Source organism: Ascaphus truei, chromosome 1 (genome assembly GCF_040206685.1).
Source record: "Ascaphus truei isolate aAscTru1 chromosome 1, aAscTru1.hap1, whole genome shotgun sequence".
Lineage (NCBI taxonomy): Eukaryota > Metazoa > Chordata > Amphibia > Anura > Ascaphidae > Ascaphus > Ascaphus truei.
In genome coordinates, this window is record NC_134483.1 from 7,683,396 (window position 1) to 7,698,441 (window position 15,046).

The following is a 15,046-nucleotide window of genomic DNA, read 5'->3' on the forward strand; positions in this document are numbered from 1 at the left end:
GTTACAGAATAACCGGCAGATTGGGTCCCTGAACTGCATGAAATACAATGTGCATCTTGCTGTGGAATAAGCCGACATATTGTAGACCAGAAGGCCAAGGAAAGCTTATAAACAAAAGCCTTACTTACTCAATGTAACGCATCATAAGATGTGTGAATAACCACTTAGAGCAGTGCTCTATACTACAACACACGTAGAAATTGTGCCGTGTGCGAAGTAACACCCAACATCACTTTTTACAGAGCTTACATTACTTTAACATACTGTAACTATCATGAAAAGTGACTTGGCACATTGATAAAGATGAGACTGTGTGCGAGTGAGTTTGCGAGTGTGTTTGCGAGTGTGCTTGCGTGTGTGTTTGCGAGTGTGCTTGCGTGTGTGTTTGCGAGTGTTTGCGAGTGTGCTTGCGTGTGTGTTTGCGTGTGTGCTTGCGAGTGTGCTTGCGAGTGTGTTTGCGAGTGTGCTTGCGAGTGTGTTTGCGTGTGTGCAGATGCTGAGATTCTGAAATAAATATCTTTCATTTGTCACAGTTTGTTTAACTTTATCCTCTGCAGATCAAATTCTGAATCATATATTTTAATTATTTTATTGTGCAGAGAACGTGCTCCTTAAGAAATAAACATGTAGAATATGTGAGTAGCAGAGGAAACAGTGGTATAGTATTTACTAGAAGCAAAATTAAATATGGGAGGAAACCAGCAGTAACTGAGAAAAAAACAAAGGATAACCATACATGCCAAGTGTCCAGTGTGACGGCAGGCGGTGGGAATCTGCCACCTACAGTAATGTGTCCAGGCCACAGCGTGCCCGCAGAGAATGGAAACCTTGGCATATATGTACAGGGAGGGAGGCGTCCTGTTACAGGAGAGGGATGCGAGTGTCCGAATGTGAGAGAGGGTCACATCCAGCACCCATCACTGATAATAATGAATGGGGCTTCCGACACTGAAACAGGAAGAAACTAATACAACTGAGAATTTCATCACACTAAAGGCATTCCAGAAATGAACTTGTGTTACCCAAAGCAACGTATACAGTCCCCTGTATAGGCATGCTGTGAAGGGTTATCTTTTTATAGAGGTGATATTTGTGAGGATGTACTTTACTGTCCGCTCTGTAAAATATACAGTGTTGATTCCATGCCTGCCAAACTTAACAGGCAGAAAACACGGAGGTGTGTGTAAGAGAAGAAATCCCTCAGGCACCTTGTGTGTGTCAGACAAGGAAGGTAGCGAGGAATCCACAAGGGAAGGGTTTGCAAGTGGGCAGAAGGAAGGTTAGAGAAAAGCAGGAAGCAGTATAGTACATTGAGAAGATGTACAGGGATTTGTTGTGATAGAGATAACCGCTCTCATGTTTTAACCCTTCCCATCACTGGGGCTTCATCTCGTTGAGAAACCCGTATGAGAATCCAGCCTGGAATCAGTAGGCTGGGTTAATGAACGAGACAGATCCAGGTGGCTGATCTCCTGAGACCGTATAAAGTTTATAGTTATAGGACAACATTTACAGCCACGGCTGTTTCTTTGCCTTTAGATTGTCATGACGTTCTCAGTGTAATTTATCATTTGTACATCAATCTGTGGCATATCCATTTAAAATGATAGTTTAACATAATACACCACGAAGAAGACGAGTTCCCAACACTAGTATTTCAATGGGATGAAGGAAAACTGATCAGCGGCTCTCGTTTTTGGAACATTTCCAAGATTTAAAGACTACGGAGTGAGCCCGTTATAAGGGAACAGTCCAGCACTGACATTTTAAGGTGATTAGGGTCTTAAAATGATAAGGTGAATTCTCTCAGGAGTCCAATTATCTTGTACTCCTTTATTTTGCTGATTAGGGTCTGAACTTAATATGGTGCTGTACAGCTCCATTGAATCAGTGATGTACAGGAGAGAGAAAAAGAAAGAACACAATGTAATTTATTATTTGTGTCGTGTCGAACAAGCAGCAAAGAGGTTTAAATAAAAGGGGGTAGTGAAGGAAGTATGAACCACACCAGGAATCCGTGGCTCAGCTCGGTGCGGGATATACACCACTTACCATAGCCTGTAGGAAAGGCGCGTCGGCATATAAAAAAATTACAAGAGGTTAATTCAACAAGGATGTCAGGGAGAAAAACTCAACAATACAAGGAACACATTTCAATTCTGAGTACATGGGCCACTGCATCAGACTGGCATAGTGCAGCCTGGCATAGTGCGGCCTGGCATAGCGCAGCCTGGCATAGTGCAGCCTGGCATAGTGCAGACAGGCATAGTGCAGCCTGGCATAGTGCGGCCTGGCATAGCGCAGACTGGCATAGCGCAGACTGGCATAGCGCAGCCTGGTATAGCGCAGACAGGCATAGCGCAGACTGGCATAGCGCAGCCTGGTATAGCGCAGACAGGCATAGCGCAGCCTGGCATAGCGCAGCCTGGCATAGCGCAGACTGGCATAGTGCAGCCTGGCATAGCGCAGCCTGGTATAGCGCAGACTGGCATAGTGCAGCCTGGCATATCGCAGCCTGGTATAGCGCAGCCTGGCATAGCGCAGACTGGCATAGTGCAGCCTGGCATATCGCAGCCTGGCATAGCGCAGCCTGGTATAGCGCAGACTGGCATAGTGCAGCCTGGCATATCGCAGCCTGGTATAGCGCAGACTGGCATAGCGCAGACTGGCATAGTGCAGCCTGGCATATCGCAGCCTGGTATAGCGCAGACTGGTATAGCGCAGACTGGCATAGTGCAGACTGGCATATCGCAGCCTGGCAAAGCACAGCCTGGTATAGCGCAGCCTGGCATAGCGCAGCCTGGTATAGCCACAGGCTGGCATAGCGCATCAGTAAAGAGTGGCTGATTAGGAAGGTATAGAAGGTGTGATATGGGTACAGGCTGGCATAGCGTATCAGTAAAGAGTGGCTGATTAGGAAGATATAGAAGGTGTGATATGGGTACAGGCTGGCATAGCGTATCAGTAAAGAGTGGCTGATTAGGAAGGTATAGAAGGTGTGATATGGGTACAGGCTGGCATAGCGTATCAGTAAAGAGTGGCTGATTAGGAAGATATAGAAGGTGTGATATGGGTACAGGCTGGCATAGCGTATCAGTAAAGAGTGGCTGATTAGGAAGGTATAGAAGGTGTGATATGGGTACAGGCTGGCATAGCGTATCAGTAAAGAGTGGCTGATTAGGAAGGTATAGAAGGTGTGATATGGGTACAGGCTGGCATAGCGTATCAGTAAAGAGTGGCTGATTAGGAAGATATAGAAGGTGTGATATGGGTACAGGCTGGCATAGCGTATCAGTAAAGAGTGGCTGATTAGGAAGGTATAGAAGGTGTGATATGGGTACAGGCTGGCATAGCGTATCAGTAAAGAGTGGCTGATTAGGAAGGTATAGAAGGTGTGATATGGGTACAGGCTGGTATAGCGTATCAGTAAAGAGTGGCTGATTAGGAAGGTATAGAAGGTGTGATATGGGTACAGGCTGGCATAGCGTATCAGTAAAGAGTGGCTGATTAGGAAGATATAGAAGGTGTGATATGGGTACAGGCTGGCATAGCGTATCAGTAAAGAGTGGCTGATTAGGAAGATATAGAAGGTGTGATATGGGTACAGGCTGGCATAGCATATCAGTAAAGAGTGGCTGATTAGGAAGATATAGAAGGTGTGATATGGGTACAGGCTGGCATAGCGTATCAGTAAAGAGTGGCTGATTAGGAAGATATAGAAGGTGTGATATGGGTACAGGCTGGCATAGCGTATCAGTAAAGAGTGGCTGATTAGGAAGATATAGAAGGTGTGATATGGGTACAGGCTGGCATAGCATATCAGTAAAGAGTGGCTGATTAGGAAGGTATAGAAGGTGTGATATGGGTACAGGCTGGCATAGCGTATCAGTAAAGAGTGGCTGATTAGGAAGGTATAGAAGGTGTGATATGGGTACAGGCTGGCATAGCGTATCAGTAAAGAGTGGCTGATTAGGAAGGTATAGAAGGTGTGATATGGGTACAGGCTGGCATAGCGCATCAGTAAAGAGTGGCTGATTAGGAAGATATAGAAGGTGTGATATGGGTACAGGCTGGCATAGCATATCAGTAAAGAGTGGCTGATTAGGAAGGTATAGAAGGTGTGATATGGGTACAGGCTGGCATAGCGTATCAGTAAAGAGTGGCTGATTAGGAAGATATAGAAGGTGTGATATGGGTACAGGCTGGCATAGCGTATCAGTAAAGAGTGGCTGATTAGGAAGATATAGAAGGTGTGATATGGGTACAGGCTGGCATAGCGTATCAGTAAAGAGTGGCTGATTAGGAAGGTATAGAAGGTGTGATATGGGTACAGGCTGGCATAGCGTATCAGTAAAGAGTGGCTGATTAGGAAGGTATAGAAGGTGTGATATGGGTACAGGCTGGCATAGCGTATCAGTAAAGAGTGGCTGATTAGGAAGGTATAGAAGGTGTGATATGGGTACAGGCTGGCATAGCGTATCAGTAAAGAGTGGCTGATTAGGAAGGTATAGAAGGTGTGATATGGGTACAGGCTGGCATAGCGTATCAGTAAAGAGTGGCTGATTAGGAAGGTATAGAAGGTGTGATATGGGTACAGGCTGGCATAGCGTATCAGTAAAGAGTGGCTGATTAGGAAGGTATAGAAGGTGTGATATGGGTACAGGCTGGCATAGCGTATCAGTAAAGAGTGGCTGATTAGGAAGGTATAGAAGGTGTGATATGGGTACAGGCTGGCATAGCGTATCAGTAAAGAGTGGCTGATTAGGAAGGTATAGAAGGTGTGATATGGGTACAGGCTGGCATAGCGTATCAGTAAAGAGTGGCTGATTAGGAAGGTATAGAAGGTGTGATATGGGTACAGGCTGGCATAGCGTATCAGTAAAGAGTGGCTGATTAGGAAGGTATAGAAGGTGTGATATGGGTACAGGCTGGCATAGCATATCAGTAAAGAGTGGCTGATTAGGAAGGTATAGAAGGTGTGATATGGGTACAGGCTGGCATAGCGTATCAGTAAAGAGTGGCTGATTAGGAAGGTATAGAAGGTGTGATATGGGTACAGGCTGGCATAGCGTATCAGTAAAGAGTGGCTGATTAGGAAGGTATAGAAGGTGTGATATGGGTACAGGCTGGCATAGCGTATCAGTAAAGAGTGGCTGATTAGGAAGATATAGAAGGTGTGATATGGGTACAGGCTGGCATAGCGTATCAGTAAAGAGTGGCTGATTAGGAAGGTATAGAAGGTGTGATATGGGTACAGGCTGGCATAGCATATCAGTAAAGAGTGGCTGATTAGGAAGGTATAGAAGGTGTGATATGGGTACAGGCTGGCATAGCGTATCAGTAAAGAGTGGCTGATTAGGAAGATATAGAAGGTGTGATATGGGTACACCATTTTTGCCTGTAAATTCTCCCATGAAAGTATGTTCTCAGCCCAGAGGGGATGTTTGAAAACCCGCGGTCTAAAAATGCGGTCACAACTCTCATTGTGTTCCAGTGACTTTCACTCTGTGGTAGGTTCCTGTAACACAATGAGATACGTCTCGTCTGGGAAACCAAATCCATCAAACTCCTTCACTTACAGTATGTTTCATTGTCTTTGTCATGGTGTTGTCATCCCTAAGGGGAATGCAATACACGGCAGCCCCTCCCGCAGGCTCATTATTCTGTGCTACGGGTGAGATGTTTGGGCGAATCCCACATTACTATAAAGCTTGTTTGCCTTCTTACTCTGGATTAGAGATGATCTGTCTAGCTGTAATAATGCAAAAGAAAGGCACTATCTGGCTGGGAAAGGATGTGATCCATGGTCTGTAGAGGGTCTATAGAGGAGTGTAGGAGAATGTGCTGCTGGGACCCCTATAGGGTCCCATCTACTAAGCAGCTCTAAGCCATAAGGCACCTTAAGGGCCATTCACTTCAATGTGTCTTAAGGTACCTTATAGGTTAGGAGATTTAGGGCCCTAATAACAAAGCAGTACTAAAGGTATTCGATTAAAAACAAGAGTTGCTTGGTATAGACTAAGGACTCGGCCAGGGTAAATGCACGCTCGCTCTCGAGCGCCGTGATGTCACGCGCTGAACAAGCTTGAGCGATTCCTGGGCTGTAGCGCGCACGGGGGGAGGTGGTCATGATGTGTCAGAGCTGGCTCACATGACTCGGCCATCGCACGACAAATACACATCGATTTGTCTCCTCAAGCAGCGCTCCTCTGAACTCTCAGGCAGCGGTCCCAGTCTGCACTGCAGCACGCGCGCCCGGTGGGGGGGGCGGCGTGTGCACAGCGCTTCACCGCAATCTGCAGAGAGAGGCAGAGATTGCGATGGGGGGGGGGGGGGGGGCGTGGCTGGGGTTTTTCAGGGACACGGTCATGACCTCACAAAGCTGGATCGCCATTATTGGCTGAACCACCCGGGGGGGGGGGGGGGGGGGGTGGAGAGCGGGGGGCGTGGCCACGCCTCCGACGCAAGTACAATTTTTTTGTATTTGGAAAAACCCGTCGTAGAGCGCGGCTGCACATTCCGCACCACGGTCATTGATCCTCATTGAGGGGCGGTACGTGTTCGTACAGCGCACACCGAGCTGTGCACTGTAGAACGCACTGGGACCGCAGCCTCACATGCATGTGCGCGCTCACTACAACGCTCTCATTGCCTGACGCTGACTCAACGCGTTGTGCATGAGCGCGCACGCTAGCGAGCATTCACCCTGGACGAGGCCCAGAATGGACCAATAATACCCTTCTTCAAAGTTTACTGACAACGCATGTACAGAATCCTCATCCAGATGATAAACCTTGTGGGGTCCATTCATGGAGAGCATCAACGTGTAAAACAAGCAAAGACTTACCAAGTCGCTGACCAGAGGGATCGGCTTCTTCTTGCGTAGATCTGGCATACTGTCAATGCCATACAAGCCTCCCCCAGACCTGGAAATGCAACACGGACACATTAGGAGCTCTGAAGAAAGCTGGAAGTATCTGTGGCATGGAAAGGAGCTGTGCTCGATATGCATCACACAAAGGGAGGGGGCACACACACAGCTCAGGAGCCAGATTATAAATGGGGTCTCCATCCCAAGGAAAGGTGCGACAAGTACGAAAAGGGCTTGCAAGACGCTCCTCATCACGCAGGTCACTGCAGCAACGCCGGCTTTGTGCCCAGGAAACAGTGACACAATAACAGACATGAAATCAGTAAGGGGCCTACGTACTCACAGAATCCTGCGCGCTCAATTTATAGCGCGAAAAAGTATTACACACCTTACTAAAACGTGCGCGATATGTACAGTATGAAGGCCATTATAGGACCCTCTGTATATGACACATATCTGGTTGTCTATAGTGACTGAACAAATTGCATCATGTCGCATACTCTATTTATACCATTTATATTAAAATAGCGTTTCTTCACAAGTATTCGTAAATATCAATTAGTTTCATATATTTTAGAATAGCCATACTATGAAAATGATATGCTTTGTGTACACAAAGAAACATCCATGCAGCGTCAGCATTTATTTCTAAGCCTTGATAGAATTAGAGGTTACAATAGAAACAGACGTTATAGAGTTTGCCCCACGTTAAACCTGGGAAACGAGCGGTTTTTTGGGCGCACATATACAATGAGCACAAAGTCAGTGGGTGTGGCTTTGGGTTCCTCCGTAGTTTCTATTTTCCGCTTCTTTACTGGTGCTGCCTTGGAGACAAAGGCTGGGCCTTCACGTTACCTTAAATGCAACATAGCAAAAGAGCCTTCTCCTCACACAGCATTCAAACAGGAACCGCTAACAGTTTCAGCATTTCATTTAATGTCAGATACAGTGCCCCTTTATCTGTTTGCTGAAATAAATGAAATTCTGTGTGTGGAGGAGAAGATTGTTTTACTATGTTGCCATTTTTTTCTAGTATATAACAGTCAGATCAGTGCAACCCATTTGTTTGGTTGATTAAAACCATTTTTGACGCCTAAAGCGAGAATATATATATATATATTTTTATATATATATATATATATATATATATATATCTCAAAAGTGCTGATAGCGCCAAACTCTAATAAACCCACGTGGATGTGAAATAGTGATAATATATTTTGATATATGTACAGTATACAATATCAATATCGGTGAACAAAAAACATTCTTGAAAAATTATGACTCAAAGATACTGTCCAGCATTCAAAGGGTTAAATCAGATGAAGTATAGTTTTTAGATTCCGCCATGGAGCGCGCTCTCCTCTCTCTCTCTTAGTACGTGAATAGTTATTTTGAAAGCTGCTTGTACTGTCCCCGAATATATTTGTATAGTTATCATATCCCCTCTTAGATGCCTCTTTTCTAATGTAAAGAAATCTAATTTAGCTACCCTCCCCTCATAAGTTAGATTGTCCATCCCCTTTATTAATGTGGTGGCTCTTCTTTGCACTTTTTCTAATTCCATAATGTCTTTTTTATGGAGTGGTGGGGTGGGGTGCCCAAAAGTGCACTCCACATTCAAGGTGTGGTCTTACTAATGCTAAGGGGCATAATTATGTTTACTTCCCTTCCATCCAGTCATTTCCCGTTTAATGCAAGATAAGATCTAGTTTGCTTTTGCAGCTACTGCATGACATTGGGCACTATTGCTAAGCCTGCTGTCTACAAGCACTCCTTAATCCTTCTTCATCATGGATTCCCCCAATTTATCCCCATTTAATTTGTAAGTCACCTGTTTATTCTTGCATCCCAAATGCATAACCTTACATTTATCTGTATTAAACCTCATCTGCCATTTACCTGCCCACGTTTCCAGTCTCTCCAAGTCCTTCTGAAGAGAAATTACATCCTGCTCTGATTCTATTACCTTACACAATTTAGTGTCATCAGCAAAGATGGAGACTTTGCTCTCGATCCCAACCTCAAGGTGATTAATAAACAAGTTAAAAAGCAGAGGTCCCAGTACCGATCCCTGAGGCTCTCCAGTTGAGTCCAATTTCCTTTATTTTGTACACGAACCTCGTGTGGCATTGCTGGTCACCATTTTTGTAAAAAAAAATATCAGATTTTGAAAACAAAATAATTGTGAGTAAGTACCAATGTTAACAACTTCATAAAAGTATTAATCAGGTTGATACGCAGATTTTGCATGGATAATAACATACCTAGTGGTCCTTCCTGATGATGGATGCTCTTATCCTTGAACTCTAAATCACATACAGCAATGATAGTATAACTGTCTACTGTGATTTGGTCTAGTCATAAGAGTACATCCATGGTGATCCGCTGCTCGTGTGTGCCCCATGGTTCATTTGCTGTGCACATGTGCCCTTACCTGGGACTGCCTTGGATAACGCGGCGTATCTCTTGTACTTGTATCACTCCTGACTGTGATACAAGACTTTTTTTGCTGGGATCACTGCTTTTTGTCCTGAGCTTCTACAAATACCAACTTACCTGTTGATGTTATGGATGTCTCTTTGCATACGGCATAGCTCATTACATGCTCTCTGTCTCTGATCTATGCTGCTTCATTTTGGGATTTTGCTACAATGACTATACATCATTTTTGTGGAGTTCTGACAGACCTTTCATTTTTTAACTAAACTTTGTTTGTCGTGACTCAGCCCTCTTTAATGTGGGAGAGAGGAAGAGAGGGGGAGAGAGAGAGAGAGGGAGAGAGGGAGAGAGAGAGAGAGAGAGAGAGAGAGAGAGAGAGAGAGAGAGAGAGAGAGAGAGAGAGAGGGAGAGGGAGAGAGAGAGAGAGAGAGAGAGAGGGAGAGGGAGAGAGAGAGAGAGAGAGAGACACCACGTATAGTAAAGGTACCCTTGTAGGCTGGCTTATTATAAACGGAAAATGATTATGCAGCATTGCTACGGGATAGAGAGTAATAGAGACACAAACAGAGAAGTATCCCATACGAGCACACGGGTGTACCAAAATATAAACAATTTATTTCACATCTCTTAAAAACACTCAAAAGGTTAAAAATAGACAGGAACTTCCTCTGGATACTGATTTGCTCAAAACAGCTATACAGGCATACCCCGCTTTAAGTACACTCACTTTAAGTACACTCACTTTAAGTACACTCACTTTAAGTACATATCGCCCAATAGGCAAACGGCAGCTCACGCATGCGCCTGTCAGCACGTCCTGAACAGCAATACCGGCTCCCTACCTGTACCGAAGCTGTGCGCAAGCGGGGAGACTATAGAGCCTGTTACACATGCGTTATTTACATCAGTTATGCACGTATATGACGATTGCAGTACAGTACATTCATCGATAAGTGGGAAAAAGGTAGTGCTTCACTTTAAGTACATTTTCGCTTTACATACATGCTCCGGTCCCACTGTGTACGTTAATGCGGGGTATGCCTGTATGCTATATTGCATGAATAAATAGCTGGTGTGTGTGCGAAACACATATATTCAAGTGTACGGACCATGTAATAGAAGGAAGAAAAAGTCATACCATGCGTAGAGAACAATCCCAATCTCTGTGTCCAAATGGGTGATACTCAGAGTCAAAACTAGCTACAACATGCTATCGAAAAAACATGGGCTCACTCGTCATGGGATCACTCGTCATGGGATCACTCGTCATGCTGTGATGAGTGTGCTAGAAAATGGCTACTAGGTTAACACCAAACATTAAGTAACTCAGACTGATGTGGGAGAGTCCCCTGTCTCTAAAATCACTCGCAGACCAGAATATGCAAACATCAAGTGTTTAAGAGAAAAAAGTCTGGTAACCAAGTAATGAAAAGAGGTTTGCACAGGGTCAGTATATCTGCGCGAGTCCCAAGATAAGGGAGGGGGTGTCCTGTCTCTGGCTTCCCACTCCTACGCGTTTCGACTCCGCGTCTTCTTCGGAGACTGGTCATATATTATTTATATATATATATATAATTATAAATAAAAAAAAACAGCGACTTTATTTAGAGTCTATAGACTCTGTAAATATCCCCGGTTTGGGCATCCTCCACAGAAACCCTTTCCCGGATCATGACGGATGATAACATCTTGGTGACATATCTTTTAAAAATGTATTGTTTATACTCTCGTGAGTGTTCATTTGTCTGCACCTTTTTGATGAAATATATATATATATATATATATATATATATATATATATATATATATATATATATATATTTATTTATTAATTTAAAGCACAGGTAGCTAATTCTTCCTAAAATGATTCTGTAAATGTGTAAAACACTCAGTGGGAACGTCTGCACAAGCTCCTCCTGAGTTACACTAATATCATATTTGGGGGAGAGCCTGGTAATAAAGATGGATTCATAGCAGATCTTCATATTTGCAGTCTAATTGAAGTTGAGCCTTCTGTTTGCAACTGATGTATCATCAATACAAGCACAGGATGCTTATCAAATATAGCTACAGAAAAGCGATGCCATATGGAGATCATCAAATGTATTCAAATGGAATGAAATACAATCAAACAGTGCATGACATTCTCCTCCCATGCAAGCCGTAGCAAGCCAGACACACACAGGATGTCTCCCGTTCCCAATCTTAACATATTCTCATTATTTAATGTGGCTGTAAAAGGCACAAAAATGTAATTGGATAAAACAATGTAATAAAGAAGTATCTTCTACCGTATAGAAGTTACATACAGTTGTAGGTGAGGTTGAAAAAAGACACGTCCATCAAGTTCAACCTTCACTATGCTACATTTAGATGGCATATTATATATTTGTATTTACAGTATAATAATCCTGAGGAAGGCAAACAAAAAACCCCAGTGTCACATTAGCCAACGATATCTCAAGTTCTCACAGCGATTGTGTTAGAATGTTATATAAAGACTTTCCTACAAAACAGAAAATAATTGTATTCTGGGTGCTGTAGTTCGTATATACAGGCATACCCCGCATTAACGTACACAGTGGGACCAGAGCATATATGTCAAGCGAAAATGTACTTAAAGTGAAGCACGACCTTTTTTCCACTCATCGATGCATGTACTGTACTGCAATCGTCATATACGTGCATAACTGATGTAAATAACGCAATTGTAACAGGCTCTATAGTCTCCCCGCTTGTGCACAGCTTCGGTACAAGTAAGGAGCTGGTATTGCTGTTCAGGACGTGCTGACAGATGCATGCGCGAGCTGCCGTTTGTCTATTGGGCAATATGTCCTTACTCGCGAGTGTACTTAAAGTCAGTGTCCTTAAAGCGGGGTATGCCTGTATTCATTTTATAAGGTGATGTAGACTTTGGTATTTCGCTATTTAAGTGTTGGGAACCAAAATACTAGTTTATGTTATTCTACCATAAAAAAGAAGTGACAAGAAGAATGAGAATTGAGAAACGTTACTCACCCTCCCTTAAACCATGGTGGTTTTGATGGATCTCCATCATCTTGAGTCTAAATGAAAAAAGGACAAATCAGAAAGAGGCATGTAAACGAGCGCTTTGTCTCGGGTGGGAAAAATAAGGGAAGCAGAAGAAGCTGAAGACAAGAATTCCTTATGCAGAACATTCCTAATAAACCGGACAGTACATAATACACACTCCTGTTTCCAGAGGCACTGACAAGAACTTCAGCTGCAGGGCAGGTTATGGCAACACAAACAGATGGAGCGGAATATAGAAGGGTATGAAAGAGCCTGTTCAGTGCACGTGGCATATGTACAGTATGGATGGAGCCTGCACCACTGGCCGCAGTGAGAACACATGTATCACATACCACTAAAAATAATCACACACTGTCCATAGCATTCAATATTAATGCTGGCACATTATCATATCACGATATGTGACGTGACAGAACAGAAATGGAACTGATTCCATCTGTATACAATCAGGAACTATGTTAATTTTTCCTAGTCCCAAATAATTACTTAGATGCTGGGAAAAGTAAAAGAAAGCCACAGAACACACAAGCCACAGTTTTGTACGTATATTTATTATCATGATTGTATGTCATTGGTTGCTTCTTACAGAGCCTATACTGCCCAAACCTTGTGCCAATACGGACACACACTTCTGTTGGAGTTACGGTACTCTGCACAAATGAGGAGCTACTAGACATACAACTCCCTCAATGCAACATCCCGTACTGCAATTCTTCCTTTTGCAGGACTACAGCTAAAATTAGCTTCTTCTATTTAACACTTCCTTCTTCTCGCCTTTATATTAAATCCCCCTCTTTCTGCACCAATTATTACATTTAGTGATTGTGAAAGGTGTCAAATGAGGAGAACAAGGTGAAAGAGCAGTGGCACCTCCTCACAAGCTCCCACTCAGTGACTTTGCACCCATACAGCCTAGGAGGGTGGCTCTGTCATGTGACCGGTACCAGGGTGGTTACCCCACGCATTTCACTGTAGTTATAAGAAGATGGTAAAGATTTGGATTTACCATTGGTTCCCAGACCCATCAATGGGTTCCCTTTTTGCATCAGTTCAACAGATTGAGTTAAGTGAAAGAATTACAGGTAACAAGTAATGTAAGCAATTTGGAAGGCTACATGTGAATTGCAGAATATTTTCACTTTATTAAAACGTTATCTTCTCCCCTCCTTCAAATGAAAAAGTTTTGACAAAGTGCAGAGTGATTTTGTAGGGTGGAAGCATTTCCAGGGGGAAAAGAAAGTTTACAATTCGGGGAGACCCCTAAGAGACGTAAGAAAGCAGAAGGGTAATGGGAGCATGGAATCGCCCCCGGGAAAGGTGGTAAATAAAGGCACATACATTAAAGGACGTGGGCACAAAAGGAGCCCTCAGACCTAGAAAACATGACACCAAATGGTAATGCACGTGGCACGTGAGGTATTCTAGCATTACATGCTTGTGACATGAATAGTGTTGTAGATAATTGCATTACACCACAGAGACAACTGTAACGAGCACCCCCAGCTGTGAGAGGGGATAATGGGAACCCTTCTGGGGAGGCAGATTATTTATGACAAAGCAGCCCATTAGCATCTCGCTGTCGCATTGCATGACAGCTCAGTACTGCTGTAGTAAGAGGTAATCAGAAGTAAGAGGCAATCAGCCATCTGGAAATTGGACTGGAATCTGAGCCTCGGGTGATGCTTAATAATGGTGCAGGGGTTATACGGGAAGTAGAGAATATGTTCTCATATATACATTGGACTATAGTGTTTCTTTCTTTCTCTTATTTCCAGCAGAAATAAATCCAATCCCCAGCACTGAACAGACTCTTAATTTGGACACAATGTTAACATCTCTGACGCCTTTCTCTGCCAGAGGGGCCTGCGCGGCGGGCCCCTCTGGCAATGAAGGGGTTAAAGCCACACATGCTGAAAGGGAGACCTTCAACACTGAAAAAGCCACTGTAAGACGGCAGGACCAAGGCATGCAAACACATTGGCGTTCCAGGGGACGGGGAGACACGCCACATTACTGAAGAAAAGCAAAGTGCAGAGCAAATAACCTGGAATTCTGCTCTACTTTCCTCTGCAAAGGAAGAGAGAGGGAGGAGAGGGAGATAGGGAGGAGAGGAAGAGAGGTTAATAGGGCAGGTTCCTGCCGCCGCCATGTGGCGCAGACCTGTCCAGAGAGCTGCAGAGGACAAAGCGGTCAATGTAATGGGCAGCAGAGGGCATGTCGGCAGAAAGGTTGTCAGGTCAAGAATCCGGATTCTCATTACACTGGTTTAGGTGGTAATAATGATGCGCTATTAGTATTCCTCCCTCACAGTCTCCTTAGAGCTAAATATGGTAACATGTAGAAGAACATCAGATACCTGCCCCAAAGAGCTTAATGTTTGGTAGCTAGGAGACTGGGAGAGCACATGAGTCTCCGGGTGACAGGGAGCTAGCACTGGAAGTTAAACGCCTTTTGCATGTCACGGTCACAAGTTCTTGCTCAAGCCATCAAATGAATGGAAGTGAAATGTTCCTAAGCAAAGGGAAGACCTGTCTGATACATGTGAATGTGCTCACAAGAGATCTTTTTATTTGCTATATATCTATACACACACATACACACACACACACACACACACACACACACACACACATATATATATATACACACACACATATATATATATATATATATATATAT

The 15,046-nt window shown here is 43.9% G+C and overlaps 1 protein-coding gene across 10 annotated transcripts in view; it reads right to left on the reverse strand.

Annotated features, from left to right (window-relative positions):
• The window catches only part of UNC13B (unc-13 homolog B), a 565,224-nt gene that overhangs the window by 249,455 nt on the left and 300,723 nt on the right, over window positions 1-15,046 (reverse strand). For 9 of the 10 annotated variants that reach the window (XM_075579702.1, XM_075580181.1, XM_075580121.1 and 6 more), the window contains 2 exons: window positions 12,332-12,378; window positions 6,848-6,926 (listed from right to left, as the gene is read on the reverse strand). In XM_075579702.1, coding sequence (XP_075435817.1) covers window positions 6,848-6,926; window positions 12,332-12,378 — 126 coding nt within the window. Of the gene's footprint in view, window positions 1-6,847; window positions 6,927-12,331; window positions 12,379-14,411; window positions 14,435-15,046 lie in introns of all 10 variants that reach the window. The other variant, XM_075580252.1, reaches the window with a different exon arrangement.